We start from the raw sequence: 17,371 nt of genomic DNA on the forward strand, positions 1-17,371 counted from the left end.
AGTGTATATCTGGTCCTTTTCCCTTCTAAACAAACAGTGTTAACCAATTTTAACAAACACAAACGGAATTCTCACGTGAGCTAAAATCTTTGTCACTGTTATGATAAATATCACATTATGGTGGATGTCTACTCTCCTTCCATGATTTTCATCTCAAATGCTTAATGACATATTCAATGACATATTTTGTATGTTCAATGGCATATTCCTTGACATATTTTCTTTACTTTTTATGCCTATATAAAGGCCTTGTAATAGATAGGAAAATATACACACAATTGAAGAAGAAAATCTCTTCCTTTCTCTCTATCTCTATTTCTTGTTCATGTTTTACTAAATTGTCTTTATTTCTTGTTCATGTTTTACTAAATTGCTTTTGTTTCATAACACGTTATCAGCACGAAGTCTCTAACCTCAAGATATACATATGAGTATATTCCGCCAAATGAATACTGGTTCCTTTATTTATTTATTTTTTCTTGTGATGTTTCATCATAATATAAACTTGAACATCATTTTTTTTATTCATGAATATAGTACTGACAAAGATCGATGAACAAATGTGTAAATCTTTTGAAAAATAGAAATAATCCTTCTAACACAATGGAAAACAGAAATAATCATGAATCTCATGACGTTATAGTAAATATTCCTAGTAATAATCTCATAGCTAAGAGGAGCTAATAAAATTTCATTATCCAGTACATTGGGAACAATAGACGTATAGACGAATATACCATTATCATTCATTTTTGGATTGGTATTTTTCACCTAAATATCATACAGAATCAGAAGAGTTTAGTGTAATCGTTTTTTTACGCTATTATCCTAATAATTTCTAATTATTTATCTTCTTTGATAGTCTTCACTATGTCGAACTTGTCAAAGCTTGAGTTTGTGGCACTTGATATTTCTGGAAAGAACTATCTATCATGGGTTCTCGATGCTGAGATTCACTTAGCTGCTAAAGGTCTTGGTAATACCATTACTCATGGTAATGAGGCATCAAGCCAGGACAAAGCGAAGGCCATGATTTTCCTTCGTCATCATTTTGATGAAGGTTTGAAGGTTGAATATTTAATAGTGAAAGATCCACTTGAATTATGGACTGGCCTGAAGGAAAGGTATGATCACCTTAAGGTTACGGTATTGCCAAGGGCTCGATATAAGTGGATACACTTACAGTTGCATTTTAAGACCGTAAGTGAGTATAACTCTGTTGTATTTCGAATAACTTACCAATTGAAATTATGTGGGGAAGTTATGAATGATGAGGATTTACTTAAAAGACTCTTACGACTTTGCATGCCTCAAATATGGTATTACAGCAGCAATACCGTGAAAGAGGTTTTAAAAAGTATTCTGAATTGATCTCATGCCTTCTGGTGGCTGAGCAACATAATACCCTTTTGCTGAAAAATCACGAAGCCCGTCCCACAAGGTCAGCTCCGCTTCCTGAAGCGAATATGACAACTAGACGTGATAAGTCTGGAAAAAGACATAATAATAATCATGGCCATATGAATGTACATGGGCATGGCAATGGTAAGAGACGATATAATAGTCGTCATCGTGGTGGTCATGGCAAACGAGAAAATAATATGAGTTCTCAAAACAATCCTTCACGAGGCAAAAGCGGTAACTGCCACCGCTGTGGCATGAAAGGTCATTGGAAAATTGAATGTCGTGCACCTGAGCATTTTGTCAAACTTTATCAAAACTCCTTTGAAAGAAAGGCAAATAATGTTGGAGCATCTTCTGTTAATGCTCCAGTGGAGTCACATTTGACCTTTAAAAATGATTTTGAGGCAGGGCCTTCAAACAAAAATGATGACAATGCCGAGGCAAATCTTGCTTTGAATGATGATGATTTTCAAGGCCTCGATGATATTACTCATTTGGAAGTTGAAGACTTCTTTGGAGATCAAAACTAATGTTTGATCATTTTACTAGGGAATGCAATTATGTTGTTATTTTTATTTTCGGTGTTTTTGTCTCGTCTGAAGTTGTTTTTATTTTCAAGTAGTACTTAAGTTGTCTTATGTTGTCGTTGGTGATGTTAGTTGTTTCCGTATTTCTCATGATGTATTTTTTTATGAAGAAATTAAAATTCCTCAGTCTTCAATTGGATCCAAGATGAGTAATGAAGATTTATGTCTTTTGGATAGTGCTACAACTCACACAATATTAAGAGAAAAGTTTTTTTTTCTTATTTGGTTATGAAAAAGGCATATGTTAATACAATATCCGGTAGTACAAAGTTGCTTGAGGGCTCTGGAAGAGCGGCCTTATTATTATCCGGAGGAACGATATTAACTATTGATAATGCATTGTATTGTAGTAAGTCTCAAAGAAACTTGTTAAGTTTCAAAGCTATTCGCCAAAATGGCTACCATGTTGAGACATCAAACGAAGGAAAGGTTGAATACCTTTATGTTACTACAATAAAAGCGGACAAAAGATATATGCACGAAAAATTGACCGCATTTTCTTCTGGATTGTACCACACAAACATTGGTGTGGTTGAATCACATGCCATAGTAAACAAAAGGTTTACTACTTCTAATGATTTTTTCATTTGGCATGACCGGTTGGGTCATCCCGGTTCTAACATGATGTGCAGAATAATAGAGAATTCAAATGGGCATACATTGAAGAACAAGAAGATTCTTCAATTTAAGGAATTCTCATGTGCTGCTTGTTCTCAAGGAAAATTGGTTATTAAACCAACATCAGCTAAAGTTGGGATTGAATCTCCTGTATTTCTGGAATGTATACAAGGTGATATATGTGGGCCTATACACCCTCCATGTGGACCATTCAAGTATTTTATGGTCTTGATAGACGCATCTACAAGATGGTCACATGTGTGCTTATTGTCAACTCGTAATACGACATTTGCGAGACTATTGACCCAAATAATAAGGTTAAGAGCACAATTTCCAAATTATGCAATTAAGACAATTCGTCTTGATAATGCTGGTGAATTTACATCTCAGGCCTTTATTGACTATTGTATGGCCACTGGAATAAAAGTTGAGCATTCGGTTGCTCATGTTCATACTCAAAATGGTCTAGCAGAATCATTGATTAAGCGTCTCCAACTAATAGCTAGACCATTGCTAATTAGGACAAAACTTCCCCTTTCAGTATGGGGACATGCTGTTTTGCATGCAGCAGCACTTGTGCGCATAAAGACCAACCAGTTATCATAAAGTTTCCCCATTACAATTGGCTTTTGGTCATGAGCCAGATATTTCCCATCTAAGAATTTTTGGATGTGCAGTATATGTTCCAATTGCTCTACCAAAAAGCACAAAGATGGGTCCCCAAAGAAGGTTGGGAGTATATGTTGGTTATGAATCTCCTTCTATTATTAAATAGTTGGAGCCTATGTCAGGAGATTTATTTACAACCAGATTTGTTGATTGTCATTTTGATGAATCAGTTTTTCCAACATTAGGGGAAGAAAATAAACAGCTAGAAAAAGATATAGATTGGAACGTATTATCTCTATCTCATTTAGATCCTCGCACAAATCAATGTGAACAAGAAGTTCAAAAGATCATTTATATGCAAAACGTTGCAAATCAATTGCCAGATGCATTTACTAACCTTCCACGGGTTACTAAATCGCATATTCCAGCTGTAAATGCTCCAATTCGAGTTGATGTCCCAACTGGACAGTATGATGATGAAAATGAGTCTAGGCCACGCCTTAAACGTGGTAGACCAATTGGTTCCAAGGATAAGAATCCCCGAAAAATAAAAGGAGCAAATGATCAAATTGATCATAACATAGCAATTGATAAGACCTCACATGAGGTTCTAGTACCTGGAAATGATGAAAATGAAGAGATATCAATAAGCTATGTCTCTACGGGAAAAAGGTGGAACCGAAATAACGTTGTTGCTAAAAACAATTTTGCATATAATGTTGCAGTTGAAATAATGCAACAAGATGAGGATCTTGAGCCAAAATCTATCGATGAATGTAGACAGAGAAATGATTGGCCAAAATGGAAAAACGCAATTCAAACAGAATTGGTTCACTCGAAAAACGTGAAGTTTTCGGACCAATAGTCCGAACGCCTGAAGGTATCAAGCCAGTGGGTTACAAATGGGTTTTTATGCGAAAACGAAATGAGAAAGGTGAAGTTGTAAGATATAAAGCACGACTTGTGGCACAAGGATTTTCGCAAAGGCCTGACCTTGATTATATAGAGACATATTCTCCTGTGGTAGATGCAATTACCTTCAGGTATCTAATAAATCTGGCAGTCCATGAAAAACTTGATATGCGGTTGATGGATGTTGTCACAGCCTACTTATATGGCTCACTAGACAATGAAATTTTTATGAAAATCCCTAAAGGATTTAAAGTTCCTGAAGCACATAAAAGTTCAAGAGAAACTTGTTCAATAAAGCTTCAGAAACCCTTATACGGATTGAAGCAATCAGGGAGGATGTGGTACAATCACCTTAGCGAGTATTTGCTTAAATGAAGGGTACAAAAATGACCCTATTTGCTCTTGTGTCTTTATTAAGAGGTCTGAATCTGAATTTGTCATCATAGTTGTGTATGTTGATGACTTGAATATCATTGGCACTTCGAAAGAGCTTCCAAAGGCTGTAGAGTGTTTGAAGAAATAATTTGAAATGAAAGATCTTGGTAAGACAAAATTTTGTCTTGGCCTCCAAATTGAACATGTACCAAATGGAATTTGTGTCCATCAATCAACATACACTAAAAAGGTTTTAAAGCGATTTTACATGGATAATGCACATCCATTGAGTACCGCAATGATTATGAGATTGCTTGACATAAATAAAGATCCATTTCGGCCTAAGAAAATGATGAAGAGCTCGTTGGTGATGAAACTCCATATCTAGTGCAATTGGGGCACTGATGTATCTTGCCAACAATACTCGACCAGATATTACTTTTGCAGTGAGCTTATTAGCAAGATTCAGCTCCTCTCCAACAAGAAGACATTGGAATGGTGTTAAGTATATATTTAGATATCTTCGGGGAACCATAGATATGGGATTATTTTATTCTAATGAATTCAAGTCAGAAATGATTGGCTATGCCGATGCAGGTTATTTGTCTGATCCACATAAAGCCCGTTCTCAAACAGGCTATTTGTTTACATATGGAGGTACTGCTATATCATGTCATTCAATGAAACAAACAATAGTTGCCACATCTTCAAATCATGCTGAGATAATAGTCATTCATGAGGCTAGTCGGAAATGTGTTTGGTTGAGATCAATGACTCGGCATATTCAGGAAATGTGTGGTTTTCTTATGAAAACAGATAACCCAACTACACTATATGAAGACAATGCTGCATGCATTGCTCCACTGAAAGGAGGATACATCAAAGGAGACAGAACAAAACACATTTCACCAAAGTTTTTTTTTACGCATGATCTTCAACAAAATGGTGAAATTAATGTTCAACAGATTCATTCATGTGAAAATTTGGCTGATCTGTTTACTAAGGCATTACCAACCTCAACATTTGAGAAGTTCAGACAGAAGATTGGAATGTGTCGTCTTCGGAAAATAAAGTGATATTTTCATGAGGGGGAGTAAGATACGCGTTGTACTCTTTTTCCCTTAGCCTAGGTTTTGTCCTACTGGGTTTTACTGGTAAGGTTTTTAACGAGGCAACAAATAAAGCGTATTACAGATATGTGTACTCTTTTTCTTTCACTAAGATTTTTTCCCTACAGGATTTTTTCTTAGTAAGGTTTTAACGAGGCACATTATCTATAGACATCCAAGGGGGAGTGTTATGATAAATATCACATTATGGTGGATGTCTGCTCTTCTTCCACGATTTTCATCTCAAATGCTTAATGACATATTCAATGACATATTTGTATGTTCAATGACATATTCCATGACATATTTTCTTTACTTTTTATGCCTATATAAAGGCCTTATAATAGATAGAAAAATACACACAATTGGAGAAGAAAACCTCTTCCTTTCTCTCTATCTCTATTTCTTGTTCATGTTTTACTAAATTATCTTTATTTCTTGTTCATGTTTTACTAAATTGCTTTTATTTCATAATCGTCACCATTTTTTTGTCCTTGTTCTAAACTCCACTAACAAGATATTTCGATAAGTCACTTAAATTCAAATGACGAATTTTAGTGCTTATGGCTAAATTAACATGTACAAATATTAAATTATTGATTTCTGCTTGGGTAGTGTGTCTTTATAATCGTATTATATTTGTAAAGACAATATACTGCTTCTTGATTAGAGGTATCGCGTCATATTAATTTTTATTTTTTATTTTTGACCTTGTTGTTACAAAAAGTGGTTATGAAGGTGTGCAAGTTTACTATGCTAATATCAGACAGTCAGATTTATTGAGTCATTCTAATGGTTGTAATATTATTTTTCTCATGTGGCAAGTCACATGAAGATGTCTTGTCACATCATGGTATTGACGGGACGTTGAGTTTGATTGAATTTGATATGTATTTTGAAATAAATTTTATCAACTTTCAAGTAATTAATAGATTGTGCTACGATTTAAAAGATGATTATTTAATTTAAAAATACGGCATGTAATGTTTATTAAAATTGCCAACTATTACAATAATATTGTGGTAATTATTATTTATTTTTGAAGGGTAGCAAATTGATAGAAAATCTTAGTTTTTGAAAAATAGGACAATTACCAATAATTATATTGAATTGTAGAAAAATGCACAAAACTCGTAGTATTTAACTAATCGCAATAAAATGATAAAAATTACTATATCTTGTGAAAATAGGAATAATTATCAATAAATTGCATTAAGCCAAATAATATACAAAAGCTACAATTATTCAGACTAGGAAGCATGTAGAAGTTAATTTTAATACGAAGGATCAAAATTGAGTGTCAGCAACTGCCCCGCTCTAACCGAAGATGATGTAAGAGTCTTCAGACAAAGATATTGACGCCATACCCAGATTTTCTTAGGAGTTCCTTTCTTTCGTTTTTGGTGGTGTAGCCCGAGAAAATTGTGTATTTTCTTAAAGAAGATTGGAAGGCGTACTTTTTATGTTCAGAAGCCAATCATCCTTTGATTATTAAAAACTAAAATTGCCTATTTCCTTTTTGAAGTGCCAATTAGTTATTCAGTTCTCTTTCTCGTTCGTTCCAGAATATCAATCCCTTAACCACGCTATTGCGCCTCAGGTCTACGACTGTTTGGTGCTCAAAGGGAACTCTAAGCACACGACAAAATTACAAAGATGGTCCTTTATGTTTGGGGGTAGGTTTAAATGCGATCCTTTATATTTACTTTTAACACGTTGGTCCTTTAAGTTTATCTAATCTTATCATTTTTAGTCTCCGTTAAATTCTAAACAGGGAAAATGGTCAGATATACCCTTTTACTTTAAAATATTATTTATATTTGTCCTCCGTTATACATTAGGAGCAAAAGTACCTCTACCGTTATAATTCTTATAAAAAATATACCTCTATCTCTAACGGAGGTCTACTGTGGCAATGACATAGAGATTAAAATTCCATGTGGGTTGACATTTAGGTGAGGTGGACGCCACGTGACATGCCACCTCACCAGCCTAACCTTATTTTATCCCCTTCCCCAGTAGGACAATACTTTCTCTAGTTCTTCCCATTTTTTCTTTTTTAGAATCGTTTGCTATTTGGGAAAACGTAGTTGAAGGAAAACTAAAATAACCATTGGACTATTTGGAAAAACTTGAAGAACACCCAAATGGGTTCGTAGTGAATCTGTGATTGCTTAAATTCGTCTTTGTCATGGGCCCATCTTCCCTAACTTGATGCAATTTTCCAAGCTAAATGGAGCTCCCAAAAGTCACGCTCTAACTCACACTATGATAAGGGTCTAAAGAACCGGACTTTTCTCAATTCATATGAACACACAATTTCACTTAAAATTCTAACAGATAACATTTGTAAGATTGAATATTTTGATAAACTAAGATAATATGTGTGCTTCAAGTGAGGAGTTCTCTTAGTTGGGAACATGAATCCTACCCAACTTATGGAGATTTCATCGTTTTTCCATTGTTTACTTTATTCTTTTACACAGTCAAATTTTTGCATGATATATCTGTTTTCGGGGTACTCTTGTTTTTAAAATTTGTTTCATTAGCTTTTATGAAATCAACTCATATGATTCAGTCTTGAAATTTCTTGATATTTGGGATTTTCGGATTGTTTTTAGATTGGTTTTTGTTAGTTTTGTTGATTCTTTAATTGATGGATCTCAATGTCAGTTGTAAATTAATTAAGGTTAGTGTGATGCGGTGGTAAGCCACGTGGCATCTACCTCATCTAAATGCTAGTCCACGTGAAATTTTAATAGCTGAGTCATTGCCACAGTGGATCTTCGTTAGAGATAGGGGCATATTTGAGAAGAATTGTAACGGCATGGGTATTTTTGCTCCCAAAGTATAACGGAGATTAATTGTAAACAATATTTAAAAGTAGAAGTGTATATCTGGTCCTTTTCCCTTCTAAACAAACAGTGTTAACCAATTTTAACAAACACAAACGGAATTCTCACGTGAGCTAAAATCTCTGTCACTGTTATAATAAATATCACATTATGGTGGATGTCTACTCTTCTTCCATGATTTTCATCTCAAATGCTTAATGACATATTCAATGACATATTTTGTATGTTCAATGGTATATTCCATGACATATTTTCTTTACTTTTTATGCCTATATAAAGACCTTGTAATAGATAGGAAAATACACACAATTGAAGAAGAAAATCTCTTCCTTTCTCTCTATCTCTATTTCTTGTTCATGTTTTACTAAATTGTCTTTATTTCTTGTTCATGTTTTACTAAATTGCTTTTATTTCATAATCGTCACCATTTTTTTGTCCTTGTTCTAAACTCCACTAACAAGATATTTCGATAAGTCACTTAAATTCAAATGACGAATTTTTAGTGCTTATGGCTAAATTAACATGTACAAATATTAAATTATTGATTTGCTTGGGTAGTGTGTCTTTATAATCGTATTATATTTGTAAAGACAATATATTGCTTCTTGATTAGAGGTATCGCGTCATATTAATTTTTTATTTTTTATTTTTGACCTTGTTGTTACCAAAAGTGGTTATGAAGGTGTTTGGATTGGCTTTTAAGTTGTTCAAATCAGATGTTAAGCTTTTTTTAGAGTCTGTTTGGAAAGCCATGTGTAATTACTTGGTTGTGTAATTACTAGGGTAGTAATTATTCAGTCTGGTAATTACACAGTATAGTAATTACAATGGTTTGTTTGTTTGTCGCGATGTAATTACAGTGTAATTACCAATGTAATGTTTGGTTGTACTAGTGTAATTATATACTCCCTCTGGTCCAAAATAAGTAATTTTTTAGTTGTTTTCACACATATTAAGAAATTCACCTTTTAACATTAATTAGCAATGAAATTGACCATATTAACCTTTATTATCTCTTCATATACACACTCATAACACATACTCCAATATTAATTACTCCAAGGGCAATGTAGAAAAAAAATAATCAATTCATTCTTGAAATTTGAAAATATCACTTATTTTGGACCACAAGAAAAAGGCCAAAAAATTACTTATTTTAGACCGGAGAGAGTAGTTAAATAACTTTTTTCAGATTAACATGTACAATAATTAAGTTTTACTGTGAAAATAGTTATGTAATAAGAAATATTAAATATTATTTATTATTATGTATTATATATATTTTTTTGTAAGAAAATATATTAATTAATTATAAAATAGTAAATAATATCATAATAAAATAATTGGTATTAGTTCTCCATATAAGTAATTTTATAATTTGAAAGAGAACAATGAAAATATGGCATAATTTAATAATAACAACGTATGTCAAATTTGAACAACAATAAGAAGCTCATTTGGTCTTATTAATGAAGGTTGTAGCAATTATAATGAAACGAACAAAAATTTGGAGAAGCTATATAAAGCATGGCTGGTCCATTGAAGGATTACTAGATACCAATGGGAAGAAGCTAGAAGACGCTCACTTCTTTATAACTGACTAACAACAATATGGGTTTAGTGAATTAATATTCCAAATGAAATTAATAAATGAGCTAGCAATAAACTAATTACATGCAACAGGACAACGTCGGATTACATGATAAAAAAATCTGTCTTATTTGTTTCCTCATGTGAAAAAATTTATATTTGAAAGGAAAAAAAGAATTTGAAAGATTGCCTTGTAATTACATTACACTCAATTCTTTATTCCCCTTGAGAATTGAAGAGTGTAATTACTCCCTCTCAATTACACCCAATTCTCCAATAACCAAGTAATTACTTGGTCAAACAAACATGTTAAATTGTGTAATTACACACCAATCCAATTCCCTTCTCGCTTTCCAAACATGCTCTTAGTGTTTGGCAAAGTAAAAAAAGTGCTTAAAATAAGTTAAAAGTCGGGTAACCCAACTTATTATTTTTTGACTTAAAAATTATTTTTGTTGAAAAACAACTTTTTTAAGTCAATCCAAACGGGCTCTATATTTGTTGTTATTGACTAAAACTAATTAGCATAATTATATTTGTTATAAAACTAATTAGCATGATTTGTCGTCATGTATTTAAAATTTAATAACATATAAAGTCAAACTTGCTCCTGAACTATGTGAATGGTCGAAATATAATTCTTCTAGTATTTTTAGAACGTGGTAAGTTATCCTTGTTCACAATTCAAAATGTATATTGCCATTGGAAACAAAGAAAAATAAATAGTACGTAAATATTCATGCTCTACTAAAAAGGGAAAGAAAACTTAAAAGTAAAATAAAAGAAAAAGAGAGAGAGAGAGAGAATAGGGGTATAGCGTATCGAACAAAAACAGCCGAAAGATTACGATAGCAAAAAACGAGCTTCACATCTGTGCTGCCGAAGAGAGAAGAGAAAAAAAGAGAGATCGAAAATGAGCGGAGTGGGGAAGAAGATCGCCGACGTGACATTCAAGGCCGGCAGGACTATTGATTGGGAAGGAATGGCGAAGCTTCTGGTCACCGATGAGGCTCGCAAGGAGTTCTCTAACCTCCGCCGTGCCTTCGATGATGTCAACTCTCAACTCCAAACCAAGTTCAGCCAGGTCATCTCTCTGTTTTCCTCTATGTGTAGTCTATCTATACTTATCTATGTGGATCTAGGGTTTCATTGTTGGATCTGTGCCTAGCTTGCTTTTATTTATTTTAAATAAGAAGATTTATTGTATCTAATATTCCAAGGGACGGATCGTTTTGTAATTAAATTTTGTTAGCTGTGTTTTGACTTGTGGTTCAGAGAACTCTTAGTTAGCATTTATATATATATATATATATATATATATATATATATATATATATATATATATTAGCGGGGACAGAGTGGAATGTGTACAGAGGATTGAGGTTTAGTTGATTGAATCAATAGCTATGTGTGTGTGTGTGTGTGTAGAGTAATGTTTATATGGTGATTTACTGATATATTCTTATGCGAGCTATAGAAATGTTTTGGTTGTAGGATTAAATTTGACTGCTTGAATTGATTGTAGTATCATTTGGAATTCTATTATCGTCTTTAGGTATTGCAAACTTGGCTGGATGAATAGAGTTTGGTGTTTGTTGAAAATTTGACTGTATCTTGAAAACTCGGATATTATCTCTTTTGCATCGAGTAACTTTGGTTGCCATATCTCGGTGAACTTTTCTATAGGGAAGAACCTCTGTGTTTTTCAGCTTTCATTATCAATTCAGCCATTTTCTTACTGTAAAGGAGGAAAAAAAAGAAACTGAATGAGCTTTTCTCTTCGCCATTCTGTAAAGTTTTGAATTAGCTGATGCAAATAAGAATTTTCATAATGGAAAAACCTGCATGAATTAACTCTTTCATGTGCTATTTGAAGTGACTTTTAGTCTTCTTATATAAAGTTTCTCATTATATTTGACTTGACTAGTGGTACTCTCCGAGATTTAACTACTACAGTATTCCCTAATCAAGTTTACTGATTAATCATGTCTTTTTGTTACATTTTCTCATTGATTTCTGGTTTTTGTTACATTTTTGAGTAATCAGTCTTTTGTAATATATTTTTAATTGGGACTTGAATCTATTTGGAGATTCTAACGCAGAAGGAATCTTCGCTTCTTGATCATGCAGGAGCCTGAGCCCATAAACTGGGAATACTACAGGAAAGGAATTGGTTCTCGCTTGGTAGACATGTACAAAGAGGCCTATGAAAGTATGTGGAGCATCATCTTCTTTTTCTGTTTAAATCTTTTCTTTACTTTGTGTTTTTTGTTGTAGTCTTTTTGGTGATAACATCCAGCATTTATAAGAGTTTTAGTTAGAAGTGCTGGCCAAAAAATGCTTTTTAGCACAGTCTAGTGAAGACAAACACATGATTATTGTTTCTAATCTTTGTTTAGATCAGTCATCAAGTAAATCTTTCTAATTGAAATTGGTCGACAGCTTTCATTAATGATTGTTAGTGGCTATAATCATCTGTTTCAATTTCAAATGCCTGAGTAAAAACTTTATTAGTTGATGAATCTACTGTAATGTGCATTAGACATGCAGCATATACTGTCCAATTTTCATTAAAAATTTCCCTTTGGGTCTGTATGGAAAATATTCAGATCATCTCTGGTAAAAGGATATGTCAAATCATTCTAGCATATTTTTCCGAAGTCTTTCCTGAAAATCCTTGTTGAAGGATGCCTCACCTTGAGACTGTTGGACTTCAGTGTAGCAATTAATGCGTGAGTAGTCTTCGTTAGTAATTTCTAAGGATGAAGAGCTCTGGAGTGAGCTATTTGTGCATTTTCTTTTCTCAGACGAGATCGTTTTCCATTTTCCTGATGTAATGAAAATTATTCAAAATGGTCTGTGTATATTTGTTGTTTGACGTGGTATAACTCGGAGTATTTTACTATCTAGTTTGATGGAGCTGTTATTTCATAAATTCTATGTGTATTATTTACTGCTTTCCTGTTCTTCTAGTATAGACCCTGTCATGTATCATGTAAGATGGGACTTTAGTATATTTTCTCGAGGTTCCACAGTTAAAGGACTTTCTTGACTTTTTTTAATTAAAAGCTAAATATTCTTGCTGGTGGCTGATTAGCGAGTTAGGACGAGTGAATGTTTGCTTTTCCACGGTAGTGAAGGTTTAGAGCAATAAACGTTAAGTGGGGCGCCAGAACTTGATGGATCCTGTGAATTCTGCCATGAATCATCTGAAAATAGAACATTCCCTGGGAACTACCTGGTAAATAATAAACAATAGAAAATTATCGGAAAAAGAATTTCTCATAACATGATAGTTAAGTCACAGCACCATCCAAACTTGGCCTAAGGACTTCAGGTTTATTACTTTTATTGTTTGGCTAAGAAAGATTTCATCTTCTGTTTTACTTAGACTCAAGTATGTGAAAGACGTAATATCTTTGTGTAGCTGTCTAGTCCGCCAGATGCATAGATGTTGGATACTTTGTTACAGCTGAGTGAAACCGGATTTTGGCTGTCAGCGCGAGGGTAATATATTTGAAAAGCTATGCTTTAAGTAGCTAATTGGGGGGTTTGGGGGGGGGGAGTTCAGGGTGAGTTGAAGTTAATGAAGAGGTCTGAAAACATGAAGTATCGTCTACTCCTTGTGTACTGTTATGATGAGATAAAAGATTTATTTAGTTTGGAACTTGTTCTCCTTTTTAAAATTCTCAAATATGTGTTGGACTCAAAAGAGAATGAGACTTCCCACTTCAACTGCAAGGATACCATGTAAAAACTTTTAACTCTGGAAAACTGTCTTAATATTTTTTAAAGTGAACGAACCATGAGACTGCAGCGGTATAACCATTTGGAGCTGTAGCTTTCTATAAAGCTAATGTTATGAGCTCTAGAATTCTTGCATCATATCTGGTTCGCTGACCACTGACCAGCTGGACAACAGCTCTTTCTCTTTTCTTCTTTGACCTCCTCATTAAGTCAAAATATCACCGTGTTTGGCCAACAGTGACTCAGTACACTGCAATTTTCTAATCTCATAGGGAATTTTTCTGGAAATGCCATAGCTCCTGTTTGGAATATCCAGCATAATAAGAGCCTTAGATTTTCCCTTAGTTGAATGAAGCATGGAGAAAACAACTTCAATTTTTTTCTCTTCCTCTCCCCTCGTAATCAGAATTCTTTCTAGGTCTTATTCATTTCTGCTCGGCTTGTTTAATATTACCGTTTGGGTACATATATTTTTCCTGCAATCTTGTACCAACAATAATTTACATTTTTTTATGCTTGAATGGATGCGGAATGACCAGTATGCTCTGACTGTGCTATGGAGGTTGAATTGCTTTCTTCACAGTTTACGCATCTTGCTTAAATATGCCTCAAAATTAAATATCTGCATGCAATTTGCTAGTAGTTTCCTTGGAGTATAAACTAACCATTTTGGATGCATGTCTTGTCATTCTTGGAATGTTCCTGTCTTCCTGTTATGTGTGATTAACAAATAGAAGTTTAGCAGTCCATAAAGTTATATGAATTGCACCTACCTGTCTCTTGGTAATTTTCGATGTAATTAGTTGAAATTTTTGATTGTGAATTCTAGACAACCTTGCTTTCTACTGCAATTCCGTCTTTCACTAGTGGATCTATGTAGCTCATGCCAAATATAGATTGGAAAATCGAATGACAATCATCTGAAGTTTGTTAATCGTGGTTTGACTTATACATGTTAAAGTTTATTTTTCTTCAAATTAAGGTATTTTTGTCTGGAGCTATTGGTTTGAACAATGTTGTCTTGCAGGCATTGAGATCCCCAAGTTTGAGGACACAGTTACTCCTCAATACAAACCCAAGTTTGATGCCTTGGTAAGGAAAATCACGATATTATTCTCTTCCCTGATTGTTTGGTCTCGTAATTTCTTTTTCATTTTCCTAATTATATGTATTAATGTTGTTATACTAGTGGAATAATTAGTTGTAAGATAAGAGTCCTACCAATTGACTGAATACTCTGAACTCTTATTTGCTAATTTGAATTCTTAAAGATGGGTAGTCTGCAGTCTAGCCACTTATAGAATCAACCTCTTCAAATGGAACAAAAGGCAAGGTAGGTTGAAGGTAGTGTTGTCAGATGGCATACTTACAATAGGCACCTATGTTCTTGTATCCGACTGTTATTATTTGCATGTTTTAAAAGTTTTGATGCTAATAAAGTTTCATGTCTCAGAAATTGTTTAATCAATTTATTTGCACTAAACTGCAGTTGGTGGAACTGAAAGAAGCCGAGCAGATATCTCTAAAGGAGTCTGAAAGACTAGAAAAGGAAGTTGCCGAAGTCCAAGAGTTGAAGGTGATGTAGAGTTGCCCATTAATTTCCTCTATCTCCATATAAATACACCAACTTATCTTTCCTCCTCAATATGTGTATTCAAACATGGCTCTGTTTTCATTTACAGAAAAAACTTAGCACCATGACAGCAGAAGAGTACTTTGCGAAGCATCCTGAGTTAAAGAAGAAATTTGATGATGAAATTCGAAACGATTACTGGGGCTACTAGGTGGCTTCATGAGCGGTTTTCTGGATCCCCTGTGGCGTGGATTCTCTGAGTTCATCTGTTATTTAGAAATAAAAGGGAAGAACCAATTGTTTTGTTTTTACATTTTCTGGGTTATTTTGAAGAATTTGAACTGCTACAATTTACTTTGGCTCCGAGATAAATGTAGCCTCTGGTTGGAGGCAAAAGATGTCTTGAGCGATTAAGTATATCATAATTCCATTACTGAAGCAAATCTTGGATTCTTTGAGACTGGAATACTAGCTGGTCCATTTGAGTTTCTCGTCAGTTTTCTGATGTGAGTAGGTGTTTTGCTAATTTGAATGTTATGATGGGTATGTCCTTGCTTGTTGACTAAAGAGAGATGGATTCTCAAATATTTAATGTAATAAGTCCAGTTCTGAGTATATTAAAGCACATCCTAGATTGTAGGATATCATGAGTTCAAGAAAGTTTACCCGGTCAGGGCGAAGTTCCATGTTCAATGCATTTTTCTATTTTGGGCTAAACCATTACTCATATGAAGAAGAGTTGCATTTCCATTCTTAACTGTCTCGCTGAAATTTTATTTTTCAGTCATTGTGATGGCTATCTCTATTTTCCAACTTCTGGTTTGCTTGTCAACAGGTTATTTTCTATGAATGTTTTCTTGATTGAGAAAATTTGGCAGTAATGAAATAGACTTTGATAGGATTGCGACAGGTTGGTCAATAAAAGCAAGGGGTCCTCTTTCTTTACGGAGTGAGCAGGATAATGAATGCCCTTATTTAGCATTTTTGAGGTGGGCATAGCTCCAGAACCCCCGTTGTGGTTCTTTTGGACATAAAATACATAAATAGGTGGGAAAAAAATTTAGTGACCAAAGTATATAAAACGTCCTTTTGAATTGCTTTTTACCTTAACGTCCGTTTGGGATGATTGGACGTTTATATAAAATGTGGTTTATTAAGACTATAAAACGCCTTAACAAACCACGTTTTGCCTCTTCATATACTCGTCCCCTTCCCTTCTCCCATGTTCAAACCAGAAGCCCCCATTTTTTATTTTAACAACGCCCCTCCCCCAATCAATTAACGAGATTAAAAACTCGAGTGGACCTCACCCGTCCCATAAAAAGTAAATAGTGTTAGTCCCACATCCTAGCTAAGGCCTTCTCTCGTTGTGGTTGTTCGTTTCGGACTAAAATCTTCAATTCTTCAACATTCCAAAAAACATAAATCGAGGTATTCCGATTTAATTTTTGTCGAAACTCGTATAAAAAATGCATATTAGTTGCTTTACATGTGTTTGTTTTTTTTTTTTTTTTTTGCGATTAAACTAGTATGTTATTTTTATCCGGACTTAGATACTAGCGTGCTAAAAAAATATGTAAAAACTGAGAAATCATTATTATTTATTAAAAAAAATGTTAATAAGTTTTTTTTTTCTATTGTATATGTATTTTCGTGAATGTTTGTGATTAAATGTATTTGTTGTTTTTTATCTGATTTATGTTATTTATTTGCTTAAAGACTAGCAATATAGTGCCTTTTTAGGGTAGTAAAATGTAGTGTCTTTTAGCGTAGTAAAATGTAGTGCCTTTTAGCGTAGTTTCCCTGTAGTGTAAGTATCTCTTATACTCAAAAATACATCAAAATAACTGATAGATCAAGCATAAACTTTGTCCAATTATAATCAACATATAATTGGTGCTACTGGCCCGCAAATATCGAGCCTAGAACCCATATGTGAATATTTAATAATTAAATATTGTATAATTATAAAAATTAATTATTTAATTTACA

At 33.7% G+C, this 17,371-nt stretch overlaps 3 protein-coding genes across 3 annotated transcripts; all 3 read left to right on the forward strand.

Annotated features, from left to right (window-relative positions):
- Positions 1–870: 870 nt before the first annotated feature.
- Positions 871–1,934, forward strand: LOC104249501 (uncharacterized). The gene is made up of 2 exons (XM_009805939.1): positions 871–1,200; positions 1,329–1,934. The coding sequence occupies exons 1-2, from the start codon at positions 871–873 to the stop codon at positions 1,932–1,934; spliced, it is 936 nt and encodes a 311-aa protein (XP_009804241.1).
- A 2,975-nt stretch (positions 1,935–4,909) lies between these two features.
- Positions 4,910–5,581, forward strand: LOC138881736 (secreted RxLR effector protein 161-like). Its single transcript, XM_070161987.1, has one exon. The coding sequence runs from the start codon at positions 4,910–4,912 to the stop codon at positions 5,579–5,581; it is 672 nt and encodes a 223-aa protein (XP_070018088.1).
- A 5,228-nt stretch (positions 5,582–10,809) lies between these two features.
- On the forward strand, positions 10,810–15,822 carry LOC104249499 (ATP synthase subunit d, mitochondrial-like). Its single transcript, XM_009805935.2, has 5 exons — positions 10,810–11,143; positions 12,190–12,271; positions 14,834–14,898; positions 15,296–15,382; positions 15,489–15,822. The coding sequence occupies exons 1-5, from the start codon at positions 10,973–10,975 to the stop codon at positions 15,588–15,590; spliced, it is 507 nt and encodes a 168-aa protein (XP_009804237.1). The 5' UTR covers positions 10,810–10,972; the 3' UTR covers positions 15,591–15,822.
- Positions 15,823–17,371: the final 1,549 nt, after the last annotated feature.

This window comes from Nicotiana sylvestris, chromosome 11 (genome assembly GCF_000393655.2).
Source record: "Nicotiana sylvestris chromosome 11, ASM39365v2, whole genome shotgun sequence".
Lineage (NCBI taxonomy): Eukaryota > Viridiplantae > Streptophyta > Magnoliopsida > Solanales > Solanaceae > Nicotiana > Nicotiana sylvestris.